General features: G+C 34.9%; 2 protein-coding genes across 3 annotated transcripts in view; one reads left to right on the top strand and one right to left on the bottom strand.

Moving 5' to 3' along the window:
- Positions 1-16,971, top strand: part of LOC126726643 (187-kDa microtubule-associated protein AIR9) — a 33,931-nt gene extending 16,960 nt beyond the window's left edge. Inside the window, exons 19-39 of one of the 2 annotated variants that reach the window (XM_050431953.1) lie at positions 1,685-1,869; positions 1,984-2,101; positions 2,239-2,366; positions 4,204-4,372; positions 5,120-5,238; positions 5,468-5,636; positions 5,830-5,914; positions 6,020-6,093; positions 6,190-6,312; positions 6,712-6,907; positions 7,002-7,123; positions 7,615-7,822; positions 8,199-8,272; positions 8,496-8,634; positions 8,910-9,091; positions 10,008-10,163; positions 12,170-12,301; positions 14,189-14,247; positions 15,899-15,928; positions 16,032-16,163; positions 16,529-16,971. In XM_050431953.1, the coding sequence (XP_050287910.1) occupies positions 1,685-1,869; positions 1,984-2,101; positions 2,239-2,366; positions 4,204-4,372; positions 5,120-5,238; positions 5,468-5,636; positions 5,830-5,914; positions 6,020-6,093; positions 6,190-6,312; positions 6,712-6,907; positions 7,002-7,123; positions 7,615-7,822; positions 8,199-8,272; positions 8,496-8,634; positions 8,910-9,091; positions 10,008-10,163; positions 12,170-12,301; positions 14,189-14,247; positions 15,899-15,928; positions 16,032-16,163; positions 16,529-16,705 (2,777 nt within the window). In that variant the 3' untranslated portion in view covers positions 16,706-16,971. The remainder of the gene's footprint in view (positions 1-1,684; positions 1,870-1,983; positions 2,102-2,238; positions 2,367-4,203; positions 4,373-5,119; positions 5,239-5,467; positions 5,637-5,829; positions 5,915-6,019; positions 6,094-6,189; positions 6,313-6,711; positions 6,908-7,001; positions 7,124-7,614; positions 7,823-8,198; positions 8,273-8,495; positions 8,635-8,909; positions 9,092-10,007; positions 10,164-12,169; positions 12,302-14,188; positions 14,248-15,898; positions 15,929-16,031; positions 16,164-16,528) is intronic. The other variant, XM_050431954.1, reaches the window with a different exon arrangement.
- Positions 16,972-18,005: 1,034 nt separating this feature from the next.
- Positions 18,006-19,857, bottom strand: LOC126729137 (cationic amino acid transporter 1-like). The gene has a single exon (XM_050434834.1). The coding sequence runs from the start codon at positions 19,855-19,857 to the stop codon at positions 18,070-18,072; it is 1,788 nt and encodes a 595-aa protein (XP_050290791.1). The 3' UTR covers positions 18,006-18,069.
- Positions 19,858-20,113: the final 256 nt, after the last annotated feature.

Genomic DNA, 20,113 nt, shown 5'->3' with positions numbered 1-20,113 from the left:
ATTTAATAGTTGGGGGAGGGTGGATTTGAACGTTGGACATCTCTGTTGGAAACACCAAGAGGTGCAAATTGAGTTACAAGTAATAATATACAGAGGAGCCAGCCACACTGGTAGACTTCACAATTTTATCTTGTTCCACCTAGATACAATTTGTTCTTTAAGATAAGTTTGGTGTTTCAAATATGGTAATGCAGTGTGGTCTTATAAGACCCACCCATGAGCAAGATGGAGGGTGTGATTGTGGGCTCTAGATCCACTAGTTATGCATGTAACTACAATTAAAAAAAGAAATTAGTGTGGTCTAATTTCAGCAGGCACTTCTTTGGCAATTTATTTAGGTGGATCAATTCATTCCTTTGAAAAATTTTAGTTTATGTATATCCAGATTTGCCAGTGGATGGTCAATGTCATTGACAATTCTTTTTGATTTGATAGTTAGCAATTTATTGAAAGAGTTTAGGGTGCAACCCATGTACATTAGAAGTATACTGGAGATACACCAACAAATGTAAATAAAAATTCTACAGGTCTATAAATTCAATAAAATTTCCGAAGTAAACTGTTTGGTGGCAGACATCCACTCATACAAGGACCTCAGGAATTAATGCTTTATGGTCTGTTTGGTTGGGGTGATTTTAGCGGGGATGGAAAAGGGTGGAGTGAAAATGGTTTTTGTGGGTGTTTGGTAAGAGAGATTTCTTCCAAAATATCCAACACATATTTCCTCTGTAACATACTAATTTTCTTGTTGCCATCCTACTTGTCTTCTTGTCATGTTCCATATCAAATATGATCTTGAGATCTAGACGTCCCAATGAAATTCCCAAATGGGAGACTTTGTTGGGTCGTTCTGTTCTTGAGATCAGTCCAAGATTGGGAGTTGGAGCCTTTAATGGCTTTTATGGATTTGATATATTCCTCCTCAGTTAAAGGTGAGGGCCTTGATACACTCGGTTGGAAGCCAGCTAAGAGCCGAGGTTTTGAAGTGCATGGACTATCTTTCCCTTTACTTGAGTACCGGCACGTCTTTTCCTTGGAAGTTGGTGTAGCGATTGAAGGTTCCTCCTAGGGTAGCTTCTTCTCATGGATTGCAGCCTTAGGGAGGATTTTGTCCTTTGATAATTTAAGGAAGAGAGCTATTATCATTGTAGATTGGTGCTAAAAGTGTAAACAGAGTGGGGAGTCAGTGGACCATCTCCTTCTTCACCGTCCTGGAGCATATGACCTATGGACAATGGTGTGGAATTTGTTTGGTCTTTGTTGGGTTATGCCACAGAGGGTTCTTGATCTGTTAGCAGCTTGGCAAGGTACCTTTGGCAAGCACCGTATTGTAGCTTTTTGGAGCGCAGTGCTAAATTGCATCATGTGGTGTCTTTGGTGGGAACAAAATGAGGGATGCTTTGAGGGATGTGAATGGTCTATGCTTGAGATCAAATCTCTCTTTTTTCATACTTTGTTGGTTAATTGGTTTGGAGAGTAGCCTTTAAATCTCTTCCTTGCTCTAACATACTAGATATGCTTGAGCACTGTAATTTGAAAGATTGATTGTACTGCTCCCGGAGTACACCTTCGGTGTACATGGGTGTTTCCTTTTTGTTCAATAAAATTTCATTACTTATCCCAAAAAAAAAAAAATCATTATTGACTTCCTGTTTTTGTGATGCTTGTCTTTGCCAAATTCCAGCACCACCAAAGGTAAAAAATGTAAAGATAATTGGTGAATTGAGGGAGAACAGCAAGATCACTGTAACTGGTATTGTTACTGGAGGAACTGAGGGCTCTAGCAGAGTACAGTGGTTTAAAACAAGATCATCCATATTGGATGGTGAGAAAGATCTTGAAGCATTGAGCACTTCCAAGATTGCAAAGGTAGGTGACGTTAATTGTTTTTAGCATGTGTGTGTAGTTGTCCAACTGTTGGGCATAATCTTTTTGCTTTAGTATTTTGATGGGAATTCTTAGTGGAGTTTGCTCTTTGTTTAGGCATTCCGCGTACCCTTAGGAGCTGTTGGCTATCGCATTGTTGCCAAATTTACTCCTACTACTCAAGATGGTGAATCTGGTGAACCAGCATATGCTATATCAGATAAAGCAGTTGAGAGTAAGAAAATCTCTTTCTTCTTCTATCAACACATTGTCTAATCAATTAACAAGCCTCTTGATTTGCTGCAGAGTCATGTCTGAAACCTTAATGTTATTGTAATATTTGTTACTAATTCATATTTTACATTCTTGCAGCTCTTCCCCCTAGCTTGAATTTCTTATCTATTACTGGTGATTACACTGAAGATGGGATATTGACAGCATCATATGGCTACATAGGTGGCCATGAGGGTAAAAGTATCTACAATTGGTATCTTCACGAGGTATACACTTTTAGCAAGATGTTGTAATCACTGTAATGCTTTATGTGCACTTTCCTTTTCCAATAACCAATGCTCTATGTACAGTTTAGGTTTACTGGTTTCCATGATATGTAAATGTTAAACGGTTCTAAACTATTTTATCTACTAAAAAAAGAATAAGAGCTTCTTTGTTGGACCATAACTATAAACTGTGTGGCTCATCAATAGTAATCACATTGCATTGCAAATCATTAGAAATGCCATCTCACCACCCTAACATTGGTAGGATTCATTTTACAACTTCAAACATTTGCACTAGATCCTAGACTCCTAGTAAATAATGCAGATATAAGGGACTTGATATACATTGGTTCTTGATGCTGGTAGAAAAATTCTAAGAGTGGGGAGGGAACAAAAGAAGAACAAATACAAGGGAAAGGACTGAGGAATCGACACCTGAGGTTTGCATGAAATCAATATCAAGTGATGAAAACAGGAAAATAGATGATTCTAAACATTAGAACCTAGAGATGCTTTGAATCAGCATCAAGCTTGATAGGAGCTTGTTTGGAGTTAGCACCAAGCCTAGGAAGAAAGAACAAAGTTTCTCTCCAAACTAGTTTGGAGAGAAACTCTTCAAACTTCTCATATATCTCTTTTTTGGGTGTGAATTTTGAAAATCTAACCATTAAATTTCATGTTCCTTATGTTCTTAATATACACATTAAATTTCTTTCAAATTGGATGTTATTTACTATTCGATCAATAAACTTATTTTTTATACGCAATTTTAAATCACAAAAATTTGAAATTTTAACATTTGTTTGATGATATAGCAATTGATCTTTGAACTTTTTGAAATTTTGCAAATATGAAGGATATAATAAGAACATACAATCCAGCGGTTAGATTTTCAAAATTCACACTCAATATAAAGATATACAAGGAGTTGGAAGAGTTTCTCTACAAATTAGTTTGGAGAGAAACTTTGTTCAAGAAAAAAACCTCCACTCTGAATTTTATAAATCTATAATCAACTACTTACAAAACAATAGTTAACTTTTGGCTCTTTAAATAGAGTCCTTAAATAACACAAAACATAAAAAGAAAATAAGGTAGTAATAGGATTACATAATGTATGTATATAAAATTCAAATAACAATCAAATCTATCTAATAGCATCAATGAAGTAACAAGACCTTGCATTGTGGCTGGGCTTTGTAAGCAATGGTGTTGGTGGTCTGAGACTTTGATGAGTTTGCTTTGGTGATGGGCTGGAGAAATTTTGGGTTTTGTGCTTGTGTGTGTTTTGTTTATTGGGTAGTGATCTATGGCTTTGGGTGGTTTGGGCCCAATGACAGTTTGGTTTTTGGCTGAATTTGTTTTTTTTTTTTTTTAGACAGCTGGTGGTTGTGGGGTACATGGGGTTTTGGTTCATTATGATCGTTGGGGTTGTTGAACTGACAAGTTTGGGCAGTGTAGAGGGTGGTAGGTTTTGGTGGCTTTGTAGGAAAATATTGACAGGGTTTGCTCTGTTACCAAATTCAATGCAGGATGAAAAAATCTAAGAGGGGAACCTGTGTTTTGGGAAACTAAAGAAGCACAAAGCAAAGGGATAGGACCTAAGAATTGATGCTTATGGTTGCTTAAAATCTCATTAAGCAATGAAAACTGGAAAATAGATAGAATTTAGGCATCAACACCAAGCATAAAATTTGGGGTGGTGGTTTTCTTCTATGCATGGTGCTGTGCAAAATTCCATTATTTCTGATTAAACATACTGCTTGCGTGCACACACACACAACATTCAACAGATTGTTAAACTTATATTAACTTGCACTTTCTTGGGAATCTGCAGGTTGAAACTGATTCTGGTTCACTTATACCCGAGGTTTCAGGACTTCTTCAGTATCGAGTTACCAAGGATGCAATTGGTAAATTCATTTCCTTCCAATGTACTCCAATACGTGATGATGGGATTGTGGGTGAGCCAAGAATTTGCATGGCGCAGGAACGTTTTCGCCCTGGTAAATACATTCTATTTGGTTTTGAAATTTTATTTGCGTTTCAAAATATATTAATAATTAGGTTCTTACATAAGAGTGATGCATGGAAGGATTTAAAATTTTTATTTTTTAAAGATATGTAATGTCAGTGGTTGGAATTTTATTATGGTTAGGGAAAAGTGTAGTAAAAATGTTCCATATATAGCTATCAGAAACTTGTGAGTTGAGAATTTTTTCTTAATCAGCAGAAATTTACTCTTATATTATTTCTTGATTTTCAATTAAGCATTTCTTGCTAAAACAGAGGTATGCTATTGATGTATAAGTATGCATGTTACTTAAGTATTAGTTTAATCTAATTCAACGAGCTTGCGGTTTGTTGAAAATCTTTACCTCTTACTCTTAACTGGACTTCCTGAGCAGCGTGCATTTTAGAGCATTGTGTCAGGTGCATATCTCATAACTGTGCTGTTTTATCTCATGTGAGCACTAATGAATTTTAGAGTTATTGGTTGGTAGATTCTATGTGGAAGTTTCTGTTACCTAGATTTGCACTCAGTGATTGTGATTTTGTTTTTGTGGAGGGGGATATGGATTTGGGGTAAATTTATGTGTATGGCACGTGTATATGTTCATCATGTGAGTGCAATGTGCATATTTGGTGGACATATTTGAACTAGTCATCATGTATAAATCCTCAGTTGTGATTTTTGTGTATAGTTGTTGCTAGAAATTCGCTTCATATGCTTATTGCTTCTTGATGATTAGGAAGCCCAAGGTTGCTGTCTCTACAAATAGTTGGAAATGATATTGAAGGAGCCACGCTAAGTGTTGACAAAAAATATTGGGGAGGTGAAGAGGGAGATTCGGTGTTCCGCTGGTTCCGGGTATTTCCACTTAACATTGTGTATTAGTAATTTTCTTGTATCCTCATCTTGCAAGCTATTACTGGATTGAGAACAACTTTAGGAGATTGCTCCTGGTACAGGAACTGTACTCATTGCTGCAATGTGTGTTGTCAATTAATTGATGTCCTTTTTTTCACCCTTCCTCTTGCTGTTATAGCAGTTTGTTAACTAGTGGTAGGTTTGATTAACCAATGGAATGTATATGCAGACCAGTTCTGATGGCATGCAAAGCGAAATTTGGGGTGCAACTACTGCATCATATATGCTTTCAGTTGAGGACATTGGCTTCTTTGTTTCGGTTTCTTGTGAGCCTGTGAGAAGTGACTGGGCTCGTGGTCCAATTGTTCTTTCTGAACAAATTGGACCTATAATACCTGGTAGAAAATTAATTTCTTCTAATCTATATTTTCAATCTACTTTATTTTCATTTTGCTTAATGGGTTATTGAGCAGGAATCTAGTTATTTAAAGTTCTGTACATGCATGACAATGATGATAAATAAATTTATCTCTGCAGGAGCATGAAACTTAATAGATATGATAATCATTTTGAATTTATCTTGCAATGCAGGTCCCCCCACTTGCCAGTCTTTGGAGTTTCTTGGATCAATGATAGAAGGGCAACGTGTGAGCTTTATTGCATCTTATAGCGGAGGGTGAGACATTTGATTTGACACCTTTTATATTTGATAAGGGCTGTAATTCCTAGTCTTAATGTTTTGACATTTACCCTGAAATTGAAGTAATTGTTTATGATTCAGGGAGAGAGGTAGCTGCTTCCATGAATGGTTTAGAGTGAAAAGTAATGGCGCACGAGAGAAACTAAGTACTTTTGGTGAGTGTTTTTTTTTTTTTTGTTGAATTATGGGTTGAGATCTTTTTGCTGATACTTTTGGATTTGCAATAATAATGGTTTAAAACTTTTCTATAGCAGATTTTCTGGATTTGACTCTTGAGGACGTTGGAAGATGCATTGAACTTGTTTACACTCCTGTGCGCCAAGATGGAATGAAGGGGAGTCCTAGTAGCATATCATCTGACATAATTGCTCCGGGTTAGTTGGACATTTCTGTCTTTTGTTTGTCTGTTTGGGCAGTGCAAAGAAACTATTGTCTATTGACTGCGAAGTTCATGTAAAATTATGATAGAAATAAATGAAACAGATGGTGTAGGTTTTGTTTAGTCTAAAAACTTCAATGTGGTGCATGCTTGTGTAAAAAAGTTTTGACTACCTAAATAGCAAAGATGATGGTGTTGAGTTCTGCCACTGCCAGGATGTTTTCATTGGGATATTATGACCATTGAATTTGTTGTTTCATTTTCTTTTGTACAGTTCAGTGCAGTTATATCCTATTTCACTGTTTGCATAAGTCTATTTTGTTTCCAAATCATTCTATAATACTTGTTGTACTCATGCAAATGACCTATTCTGTGTAATTTTTCTTTTAAACAGCGGATCCCATAGGAGTGGACCTAGAAATTCCTGATTGCTTTGAGGATGAGGAGGTAATCCTGCAAAAAACGTATTTTGGTGGACAAGAAGGTGCTGGGCAATATATGTGGTACAGAACAAAAAATAAGCTGCATGGATCTGCATTAATGGATATATCTAATGCTTGTGAAGATGTTGTTATATGTGGTAAAACACTGTAAGTTCTGAGTATTGTTATTATTCTGAGATTTAGGAATGCATGTTGCCATCTCTAAAAAGAATGTTAAGTAAATTGCGTGCAACTGTGGCAGAACTTACACTCCATCACTTGAAGATGTGGGGTCTTATTTGGCCTTATATTGGCTGCCCACTCGTGCTGATGGCAAATGCGGGAAGCCATTGGTTGCAATATCCAACTCTCCAGTTGACCCAGGTACAACTCTAGTTCTTAGTCTTTAGCTTGGAATTGGGAATCTGTTTCTTATTTTAGTGGATAACTTGATGACCTACCACTGAGATTCCCTTGTCTAGGTATAATATCAATATAATTTTGATTCAGTGATTGGAACTCTCTTCCATAAATTAATTCTGTGGAATGTGATAAATTACTAATTGTCCCAAAAGCTTAAGCTTTTTGGAAATGGTAAATTTAATCATTTTACCCTAATTCTAACAGTACACACAGATTCTGTTATAAATCTAAGCAAGTGATAGGCTTAAGGGGTTGTTGTCGTTCATTCTAACTAGTTTTTTTCCCCAAGCAATTACCTCCTTTTCATGAGCCCGTAAATGGTAGATCCTATGTAAGTCATGTGCTCTGTCTTCTATCTGTAGTTGACTTTTGGCCTTTGTCATACTAAGGCATTCAATATGTTATTTCTTTTTAGTCTTGTTATTTAATACATTAAATAAATAATTTGGCAGCTCTTCCAGTAGTTTCTAATGTTCGTGTGAAGGAGTTGTCTTCGGGTGTTTATTCTGGAGAAGGTGAATATTTTGGTGGATATGAGGGATCAAGCCTTTTCAGCTGGTACAGAGAAACTAATGAGGGAACTATTATTCTTATCAATGATGCTAGCTCAAGTACTTATGAGGTTACTGATTCAGATTACACTTGCCGTTTGTTGTTTGGGTAACTGTTCTACCTTTTAGTCTTTTTTGCTGTCATTTGTTGGCAAGAAGAAATTTGCTTTCAAAATTCCAGAATAATTCATATCTGAAGCCTATCATGTGATGCAATGAGATTAGCATATGCATCTTTAATTGGATAAAAGATTTTTTTTTCTCTATTTGGAAAGCCTGTTGTAATGAACTTTTTTTAATGCATCTCAAAAGCAGCTATACTCCAGTCCATTCAGAATAATTCATATCTGAAACAGTGAAACCTATCATGTGATCTAATGAATATGCATCTTTAATTGGATAATATATATATATATATATATAAAATTTTTTTTTTCCTATTTGGGAAGCCTGTTGTAATGAACTTTTTTTAATGCATTTTACAGCTATACTCCAGTCCGTTCAGATTCAGTTGTGGGAGAACTCAGATTGTCTGAGCCGACTGATATTATTCTCCCAGGTAAAATTTACATTTTGTTATAATGAAGCTTGGGCCCTTTGATATGGCAATTATTTCATAAATAACATGAAAATTTGTCATTCATGATGTTGGACTTGCATCAGTGCAATCCTTAGCTGGTATATGTATTTAATAGAATAAGAAGACTATTTAGTTTAACCTTTTGTATATATAGTGAACTTGAACTATTTAATTCAAATGTGGGTGTTGCATTTCCCTACAGAGCTTCCAAAAGTGGAGATGCTTGCTCTCACTGGAAAGGCAGTTGAAGGTGATGTACTCACTGCCATTGAAGTGATTCCAAAGAGTGAGACTCAACAACGTGTTTGGAGCAAGTACAAGAAAGATGTCAGATACCAATGGTATAGTGCTACTTTCGACTACCACAAAGCATATTAAATTGTAGTTGTAGGTCTCTTAGGCATTCACTAAATTGTTTGCCTTTCAGTAGCAATAAGAAATTGCATTTTATTGAAGGGAAATGAGACACTGGAATCACATTATCTGGATTGCATTTTGTTGTTTTCATTTTCCCGATTTATTTAAATATATTCTTTAGAAAGTTGTCTTTTACACTGGTTTATTAACTTTTGAAATAGCATTGTGTTCTCCATATATGACACAAGGGATACTGCAGGTTCTGTTCATCAGAAATGGAAGATAGAAAGTCCTATGAACCATTACCTACACAACGGTCTTGCTCCTACAAGGTGCGGCTTGAGGACATTGGTCGATGTCTGAGATGTGAGTGCATTGTGACTGATGTGTTTGGAAGATCAACTGAGCCAGTATATGCTGAGACTGCACCTATATTGCCAGGTTTTTTTCTATACGGGGGCTGTAAATTGACTCATGAACTTCTTTCTTACTCAATTAGTGGCATATGGTCATTTTTCTCTCTTTCACCCTTTTTAGAAAAATATTGTAAGGTGGTGAGGTTAGTACTTAGTAATATGATTTACGAGTTAAATACAGTAGGGCTGGAAAAAGCTGAGCTTTTGAGCTTCTTGAGCTAAGGTCAATGATGATTTAAGAAGGTTTTAGCTCAGCTCATTTGCAGTAGTAATCTTAACGTTATTTAATTGAAGTGTGGCTTATTGCCTTGGTTGTTCCTGATAGAACTCCTTTGGGGAAATTTTTTTGAACACTTTCTTCCTTAAACATTCTATAACAATGCTGCCACTTCATTTCTTGCTTCTAATATCTTGTAATGATTTCAGTTTTTCTCTGTTTATATACTATTATTGTATTGCTTTGGACCGTATCTGGGTGCTTCAAGAATTAATTTTAAAATTTTCATTAACTTTGAAAATGGTGACATGGTCAATTCCCTGCTCGTTGTTTTTTATTATGATATGTTCTTGTTTGAAGATATCTGGATATTTAAAACATGGGAATATTTCTTTCTTTGTGGAGTACATTAGCTCTTTTAGGAAGATTGATCACCATTTTACAATTTTTTTCCTGAAATATTGGTGTCTACATAGTCTTTAGGAGGGGCATAGGTATAAAACATATAAATTGGATGTTGTGTTGGAAGTATTTGAACCAACTTCTGCTGAATTAATGTGGGAGTGTGAACGTTTTGTATTGATTTGATTTGACTGCTTCCAACTAAATTGCTTTTATTAATAATCAGTGTCAATATTATTGTTAATTTTGTGTATTAGGAAGCATCTTTCCTCTTGTCCTTCATCTTCTTTCTTTCCCCTCAAAATTATTTGTTTATCCGTAGGGATGCCTAAAATAGATAAGCTGGAGATTGAGGGGAGAGGTTTCCACACCAACTTATATGCTGTTCGTGGCATTTATAGCGGAGGAAAGGAAGGCAAAAGTAGAATTCAATGGCTTAGATCAATGGTTGGAAGTCCTGATCTCATCTCTATTCCAGGTATGCTAAAATTTTAAGTTACAATTAAGAAGTTCAGATCTCGTGTCTTTTGAGATAATGTGTGTTGTTTGTTTATTTATTTATACTTTTATCTTTTTGAAAAGAAAAAAAGGGATAATGAGTGGAAAAGCTGAAAACAACTTTTAGTTGAAAATGTGTGAAAAGCTTGTGTTTTATATAAATTAGGGGACTCCATGTGAATTTCTCAATTGCATGCATTGGATTTTCTTGACTATTTATCCCTTCTTGAGTCACATTAGCAATAGGTAAGAGAGGAGACAAGGAAATGTTTGGTTGAGGAATAACATGAGAAAAATCATCATTGGATTGATTGTAATTCATTTGGATCTCTGTACAAGTCTTTGTCATTGCAGCTCATTGTTAGATAGGAATATTTTAAAAGTAAATAGCCTGTCTAAAAACCTGATATTTGGCCACCTGTGTTGAGCTTAAATCCATGAGCAGTTGTTCCTTTGGTCACGATAAATGCAAGTCAGTCATAAATTTGAAATTTTTTATTAATTATTGAATTTTGTTATTGTTATTATTATTATTTCATCCGGCTAGAGAGAGATGTGCTTTTTGCTGTACTGGCTAGACAGTTTAATCGTTTGACATCCAAAATTAATAACTTCAATTTTGGTTTTTTTTTTTTTTTTTTTGTAATCTGTGTTGATTATTTTATGGCATCTGTAAATAAGATAAATTGAAAAGTGTTTTTACCTAAATTAATTAACCATAATACACGGAATATTTTTAAGTTAAGCACAGAAATACACTGAATTACTCATCAATTCACTCATACTATTTTACTCGTAACACTCGCTGGAGCATCTGTATCATTTAACACCAGATTGTTATGACAGATCCCAATGAGCCTTGTCCAGTGGTATGTGAACATATCAACAACTTGGACTTCTGTTGAGAAATATGGGTAGCAATTACACTACTTTCCTCTTTCTTGGACACGATGACAATCCATTTATGTAGATAAATTGTGTTGCCATGTATGGGCACACAACACTAATTGCAAAATATACATTTGGGGGAGTAATGGTGAAGTAATTCAACTTACCAACCAGGGCTCACAACACTAACTGTGAAATATACATTTGGGGAAGTAATGGTGAAGTAATTCAACTTACCAACCAAGAGACAAGTATCTTTCAGGATTTAATAATGATTCCCCTTCATTTGTATAAAGTTTGTCATTGGGTTTTATAGGGGTCGTTATAGGTTTTGAACCTAACAAACCGGACCCATTTCATTCAAAATATCCAACACATATTTCCTCTGCAACAGAAGAGCTCCTTGGATCATGCTATCTCAATACCCAAAAAGTAACATAGCTTTCCCAAATCCTTAGTCTGTAACAAGTTTTGAAGTAACAGCTTCAACTTAGCAATGCCCTTTTTTTGTGATCACCAAGAATAATGATGTCATCAATGTAAACTATTAAGAGAATTTCCTCTCTATCAAAGTATAATTGAAAATAGAGTGGTCAGGTGGCGATGACACATCCCAAATTTGACAACTGCTTCATTGAATTTACCAAACCAAACCTTAGGAGATTGCTTTGCATAGCCTGCATACCTCTCCAGGCCGCCCTGGTGGTTGCTTTATGTAGAATTTTTCTCATAAATCATCTGTACACAACTAGAATGTCTTAGGAATGCCTAAGGTTCCAATGTTAAGAGCTCGAGGTTTCTTAAATGTTTTGGAAATGATTTTTTTTTTTTTTTTTTAATAAAAATTCTAAACAAATTTTGATTGTTAAAACCTATCATTGTGTGCTCTCAATGATCTCTCTTTCTAGATCTAAATTGATCTTAAAAACTAGCATTGTTTTATTATTATTATTATTATTATTATTATTATTATTATGTGATGGTAAACAGTGCAGTTTTTTGTTTTGGCTTCCCTTTCATTTCTGCTTTGCCAGATACATTTTTAGATAATCTAAGTTTCCCTTCTTCCAAATTCTGATTGCTAAAGATTAATTGCAGGAGAAATAGGAAGGATGTATGAAGCTAATGTTGATGACGTGAGCTACAGGTTAGTGGCCATTTATACTCCTGTTAGAGAGGATGGAGTTGAGGGGCAGCCTGTTTCTGCATCAACTGATCCGATTGCAGTTGGTAATTTTTGGAATCCCATCTTTCATGGCTATTCAAGTTCAATGATTTTGCAAATAACTTTGCTATTACACTCTTCCTTTTTTAGTTTTTTTTTTGCATTTTATATTTACTGATGTTAGTTGAAGCTGTCTTCTTTTTGGGTGTCCTCTTGTAGTGCAAGTATGTACCCTACTTTGTGAGCTTTTTGTATGAATATTTGAACATGGTGCTCTTTTTTTATTTATTTATTTTTCACCTTTATCAATAAAAGTTTATAAGCTACCTTGTTACATGCTGATTGCTTTTAAAAAGTTGAACTTTATTAGGTTTTGAAAGAGTTTATTGAACTGAACCTTTTTCTTGTAATGTTGTTACCTGCCGTGATTCAATGTTGCCATCTTTTGCTATACATTCCTTGATTTGTAGCATTCAATTTCGCAACTGAAGCTTTGCAAGGTATCTTTACCCAAGTGAGATTATATGTTTATGTTTCGCAATGATACACTTATATGTTCTTGTCGTTGTTCAAGGAACTTGAACTATGTGTTGTTTTGTAAATAAGAAAAATCCATTTGGATATATATCACTTGATTTGTTAATGGACAAAGTTTGGTTACAAACTTGGTTGTAGCTAATGCCTACAACTCCCACAAAAAAAAATTAACTATGCAACATATTTTGAAAATCTAACCGTTGGATTGCCTATTCTTTATGTTTTTAACACGTGCGTCAATTTTGTGTCAATAGGATGTTTACTATTCGATCCATAGACTTATTTTTTATTCATTATTTTATACTACATGTTAGAAGTATGTAGTTAAATGATTAAATTTATCATATCCCAATAGCTTAAGCTTTTGGGAGAATCAGTAATTTAACACTACAAAAACTTGAAATTTAAATATTTGATTGATGCCATAACATTGATCTTTGATTTTTTTGGAAATTTTGTAAACATGGAGGATATAAGAAGAAAATGTAATCTAATGGAGGATATAAGAAGAAAATGTAATCTAATGGTGGATTTGTCAAAATTCACGTGCAATAACTTTTGTCCTCTGTTCATCTATTATAACAGATTTTTTATTTTTAAATTAACATTTTAACATAAAATTATATGACACAAAGATATTAAAAAATTAATGATAAGCAGGATTTGATTTTTACTCTTTTTTCTTTTTTTGAGGGCTGCATTCTGTATTCTCATTGTACTTGGATGCCCCATTTTGTACCTTATTAGTAAATCTGTCACTTATTATTAAAGGGAAAAAAAAGAAAAAAAAGAAACCTTAGTACAACTTCGAGTGCCTGAGCCCTGAGGTTGAGAATTGCAACTCTCTCTCTCTCAACGGGACTTTCTAGTGAAGAGTTATTACATCGTGTTGAGGAGGGCAGACGAAGTTTCGGTGGAAAAGCATTTAGAAAGTGTGTTCTTGTTGGTTAATGAAATAGTTTACTCATGTACCTGATGGCGAATGAAAATTTCACTCATGTACTTGTTGGTTAATGAATAATTTCATTTTCGTTTTTTTTTTTTTTTTTTTTTGAAATATTTACTTATTTAAAAAAAAGAAAGATATTTGTTGCAATGGTAATCACTAATATCAGAAATGCTGGTTAATCAATTCATGAGGGCTTAAAACCATTTACTCTTGGAGCAAAGATCATTATTGCAAGGTTCTGATTTTGGTTCTCATTGTATCTTTATTGTATTCTCCGGTTCTTGAAATTTTTTTTATTTTTTATTTTCATAAATTCCTCTGGTGTCTAACTTTTGGGGGGGTGGATCTCTTCTACCAATTTTGATCTATGTTTGTTGGTTTCTATAAAGAATTCTATAGGAAATTATCAGATCTTATCTTCCTCCTATTTGTGTTTTCATTTTGTATAGCATTGATTTTCTTGCAGAGCCTGATGTTTATAAAGAAGTGAAGCAGAAGCTTGATCTTGGATCTGTGAAGTTTGAGGTGTGGCTATAATTCAACTCTTTTGTTGGCGTTATTTTCCTATCAACTTGCTCATATATACTGAAATGTTTGTTGCAGTTATGGAATATACATATCGTTGCATTACGTGATCTTTTTCTACCTTTTATTATTATAATAATAATAATAAAGAATGCAGATATACATAACACACATTCCCAAAGTTTTATTTATTTATTTATTTTTTTAAATACGGCTTTAAAAAAGAAGAGAGGATGGAAGGTGTTTTTTGTGAGGTTTTTGTATGAATCTTTGAACATTTTGCTCCATTTCTTTTTTCTTTTTTTCCCCTTTATCAATAGAAGTTGATACTCAAAATACTTTGTGAAGACTTTCTAAAGAAGGGGACAGACAGAACCCAAGTAACATCAGTGATTAGGAATGTTGTTCTCCTCTGTCAAATGTGGTGCATTTGGTGGCAAAGAAGTAGATGGATTTACCATAAACTAAAAGTTAGAAAAATAATCTCTTTGATTTGGAAGTAGAGCCTAATAGTAATCTTTGTTTTCCTGTGACCTTGTTTTCCTCGTGCAAAATTAATATTGCTTGCAATTGATTTCTCATTTGTTTCATTTTAAAATCCAATGACAAAACAAAGACATGGCCCTATATTGGTTGAGTGGAGTGGCGTAAAAGGGTCCATGTAGTCAACCATATTTTTCTTTATTACTTCGACCCATGTAAATTTTAGCTGATGATATTATAATATTATTGATTGTTCCAAAAGTTTAAATTATTAGGAAATGGTGAATTTTAATCCCTCTTCATGTGGGCCCAAACTTCCCTTTAATAAGTGGGGCCCAACATGTGAGATTTTTAACATTTAAACGGGAGGTAGAGTAGAGACATGGATCGAACTTAGGATCTTCTACTTTGATACCATGATAATATTACCGATTGTTTCAAAGCTTAAGCTATTAGGAAAAATGGTGAATCACTTAACCATAATTCTAACATTAGCCTCCCTTTCATCCTTTGGATCCTTCCACATTAATAAACTCACCTTTTGAGTCTGTTGCATGTCTAAGCCAGCTCAATTGACTCCCAAATTCTATCCTTGGTGCCACTTGCACCTGCTTACGCTTACAAATAATTTCATTCCTTATCTTCTTTGGTGTAAGGTTTATCCATCTAATGAAGAGTAAAAGAGATTTCATGCCCCGTATTTGTTCTGTAATCTTTGTTTTTAATTAAACCAATGCAAATTGGGTACTAAAATCAACTAGGTTATAAAGCAGACACGAGTCTATGATTAAAACATGGGGGCACATTGATTTCTTGTCTAGTAATATTTCAAGAAACATTTTCCCTGTATTGGTAATATGTTTGGAAAACATTTTTACAATCTTGTCCTTTAAAAAAATTAAATATTTTTTTTCCAATTCTGGAAACAGAACATGTTTTTATATAAATTCACTGAAAGCAAGTTGTTTAAAGAATTTCAGGAGAGTTCAAAGAAATTCAAACAAAATTTCTTGGGCCTTTTCATGTTGTTACCAGTTTAAACTAATATGCCTATGAAACCTTTGTCTATAGCTAGTGGAAACTCGTTTGTCTTTGGAAGCAGTATTTCCTATATATTAAGATTGCCAGCATTGTGCTCCGTAATCTAACTGTTACCTATTTGAAACAGGCACTATGTGACAAGGACCGATCTAAAAAGGTTACCTTTGATATTCTGTTTGTACATTTCTTTTCTGTTAATGTACTATACTGAGAAGATTGATATAGGAAATAAATCAACTCATTTTGTTGTAATTTTGCAGGATCCTTCAATGGGGAGTCTTGAAAAAAGAGTCCTAGAAGTTAATAGAAAAAGAGTCAAGGTTGTAAAGCCGGGTTCTAAAACTTCATTTCCAACTACTGAAATTCGAGGAAGTTATGCACCTCCTTTTCATGTAAGTTTCTGCATTTACCCTAGGTTTTTAAATTTCTCATCCTGTGTTTGTCAATTGTGGAAGACATTTGTTTAATTCTCTTTTTTTGTTTGATAACCTTACTTTAGGCATTAAATCTAATATTTTTATTAAAAAAATGTCTGACATAGGATATTATGTAGGGTAGAAAAGTTATTAAAAAAGAAGAAGGGGGCATTTGGCCAAACCTCAATTAATTGAGAAAGGAGCCATAATGTTAACCCCAATTTAAAATTGGGATTAAGGCTTAATTGACTTTAGTTGTAGGGACTCAATACTTTTTGCATAATGTGTTTTGGAGCATTAATCTAATTAGTCGGGAAATCTATGGGTAAACTATGAAACAGGTGGAGCTTTTCCGAAATGACCAACATCGGCTTAGAATTGTGGTGGACAGCGAGAATGAGGTTGACTTGATGGTGCAGTCCCGGCACCTGCGTGACGTTACCGTGCTTGTGATCCGAGGCCTTGCCCAGCGATTCAATAGTACATCACTCAATTCTCTCCTCAAAATAGAAACATAAGTCTGTTTAAGAAGTGTAAAGTAAATTCATTTTAAAATATATCATCTTATAGGTGTTGAGGCATGCTTGTCATCACCTCTCTCCATTTTTTTCCCATTGTGCTTTTAGCACCATCATCAGTGTTGGTTTCATTGCAATGTTTATTATTATTATTATTATTATTTTTTTTTGTGTAAGAAATGTTGTGCAGTGGTCAAACTATAGGTGAGGTCACAATCATTGTATATTATTGTATTAATGATAATATTTTCAAGCTAGTTGTACTAGATGTTTCAACTTTTTCTGTTGTGTGCGCGCACCAGTGCACATGTTTTACGTGGTAGGGTGTAGAGGCTTAATAGGATCAGCACATTTATATGGCTTGGGCAAGTTTGATGGATTGGCTTTAAACTTTATACCACAATAACTGACAAATGAAAAGAAAGTTATTAATTCTTTGCATCAAATATACACAACAACAAGAAGCTTTAAACCCAAATTTATAGGGTCACTATGGATCATCAACAGATTAGTTAAAGTTGGTTACATCAATAGATTAGTTAAAGTTGCATGTATTAATAAAACACACTACTCTATATATATATATATATATATATATATATTTATATATTTAGATACAGGGGAAGAATATCCTCTAATTGAGTTCTCTAATTTTCTCGTCCACCTAACTAAGGTGGCTAGGTCAAAACAAAATTGTGCCGCACATGTACCATTCGGGTATGGGATATAATATAAATTATATGGGTATGGCATATAAATTATAATCCATATAATTGCACTATGGTATACTTCGTGCATCTTTCTTTAGATTCCAAAGCGTATGTACTATTCGTTTATAAAAAAAAAAAAAAAAAAAAAAAAAAGGCATATGTACTATTATTCGGGCAGTGGTCCTTATAAAAAGTTAAACTTTTAATTTTAGTCATTGAATCAAAAAAGTTTTTAGTTATGAACTTTTTTTTGATTCAAGGTTTAAGATTAAAAGTATAATTTTTAACGTTTAATATCAGCCCTTAAAACCAATTGTGCCCGATGTAATTCTCAACCTCTAGTAAGAAGAGGTTTGCTAGCGGCATGAGACAAAATCATCATTAATTGGGTTATATTCCTATGTGATGCCAACCAATGAGCACCAATTTAAGGCATTAACTAACAGTTTGTAACTTTGTATTTTCTTTTATCGAACTAGAGGATAAAATTGCACTTAAACAGGTTGAACCACTACGTTTCTCCACTACTGCATTTGTATGACAAATAATGAATATGAAATAACTCCAATAAAAGGAAAAGAAATATGAACTAAAATTCAAGCAAAACAACTAGTATTCATATCAACTCATGCATTTCTACTAATTATGTTTCTGCTATTTGGTAGTCCCAGCCTCAATGTTTGTTGCTTGAGTTGCCTCAGCTTTCCTTTCAATCTCCTTAGCTGCATCATAAGAAGCATGTAGCGCCACAAGCAAATAGTAGATGAGCAAAAATAATGTCCATACACTGAATCTAACAAATGATGGTCCATCAATGGAACCCATGATGAAGACATTGATAGCAATGCTAGCAGATGGCAACCAAGGAACTAATGGCACTCCCCACAATTGAGGTTTCTTTGCTTGCTTCACTGTGAAATTTAGCCCTAGTGTGGCCGAAAACCAAACTGTTACTGTCACTATGTACCCTATCCAATGATCCTTGCTAGCTGCCCAATATGCAGCTGTAGCAATTGAGGATCCAATAATCAACACCAAGAACCCAATCAGCTTGTTTCGGTCGGCATTTGATGTCACACCCGTAGCGTAGTATCGTCTCACAATTAGAGCAATTGCAACAAGGGTAAAGATGAATAGGGTAGCTATGGAAAGAAGGTTTGCCAACACATCAAGGCTTGTGAAGAATGCTACAATGGAGTTTGCAACAGTCATAATGATTGTGGCATTCATTGGTGTCCCAGTTTTCTCATTAATAACTGCAAGAAGTGGTGGTGCCATGTGGGTACGTGCAATATGAGTGAAATATCGAGCTTGACCAATAACATTAGCTAGCAGAACTGTGGTCATGCCCTTTAATGCTCCGAATGCAACAAAGTACTTGGCCCATTTCATCCCCACTGCTTCGAATGCAATGGTGAATGGTGCATCAGCATCAATTTGTGTGTATGGCTGCATTAAGCACAATGTTGCTGCTAGAAGGCAATAAGTTACTATGGTAATTGCCATGGAACCAATTAGCCCAATTGGGATGTCTCTACCTGGGTTCTTGGTCTCTTCACCCAAGGTTGCCACTCCATCGAACCCAACGTAAGCGAAGAAGAGCACTGCAGAAGCTGTAAAAACACCAGGAATACCATGAGGCACAAAGGTTTCATAATTAGCAGGGTTAGCTTTAGTAAGACCTGCAACCACGATGAAAATCATGACTATAATGTGGAGGATGGTAGCAATAGAATTGAATCTCGAGGACCCCTTAATGCTTAGGCATGCACCAATAGCAACTGCAATTGAGATACCAATGGCAATTGGGTCTAAATGGTTGTAGCCTTCAGCTATGGATGACACATTTATGCGAAAATCATCAGGTTTGTGGTTGCACAAGGTAGCAAAATATGAAGTCCAGGATCGTGCCACACTAGCACCAGATACTATATACTGGAAAAGAATGTTTCCAGCTGCAATGTAAGCCATAAAGTCACCAAGCTCCACTCTAAGATAGGCAAATGATCCTCCTGCCACAGGGAGTTCAACTGCAAATTCAGTGTAGCACAGCACAGAGAGCAACGCAGATATACCTGCTATGAGGTATGAAATTACAACTGCAGGACCTGCATTATTTCTGGCAGCCTGACCAGTGAGGACAAAGATTCCGGCGCCCATGACAGCTCCAATGCCAAACCAAAGTAGATCCCACCAATTCAGATTTTTCTTCATCTCATGCTCGCTCTGGGCACGCATTTCATGTAGTTCAATGCAGTCTTGGGAGCGTGTCAGTAGGCGATCTTTGAGCCTGGTTTTTATACTACTCAATGCCTTGACATAGTTTCCCCAGTTCTGGAATGACTCCTCTGGCAAGAAATCCTCTTTTTTCCAAAAAGAGCTTCTCTTCTTGAGCCCATCAATGCCAAGTGCACCAATACCATTTTCTGTGCCACTCGCCATTGTTTTTCTTAAAAAGAATTACAGAAAGAAGATTAGATAAATCATGCACCTGTAGTATTAAATACTGCTTTTATTGAACATGGAGAAGCTATGAAAAAATAACTAAAAAAATTTGGATTTAAGGCATAACATATTTCAAATATGCCTAAAACATGGGAGTTGGGACCTCTGACTCACAAGAAACTTACTATGTCAGCTCAGTGGTAATGGTAAAAATACACTTACATTCCGATTGCAATAAGTATTATTCTGCACA

This window comes from Quercus robur, chromosome 5 (assembly GCF_932294415.1).
Source record: "Quercus robur chromosome 5, dhQueRobu3.1, whole genome shotgun sequence".
NCBI lineage: Eukaryota > Viridiplantae > Streptophyta > Magnoliopsida > Fagales > Fagaceae > Quercus > Quercus robur.
This window is presented reverse-complemented; position numbering and strand designations above follow the sequence as displayed.

What these genes read in the sequence shown, in the direction of transcription:
- LOC126729137 (XM_050434834.1), bottom strand. Translation starts at nt 19,857, where the DNA reads ATGGCGAGTGGCACAGAAAATGGTATTGGTGCACTTGGCATTGATGGG.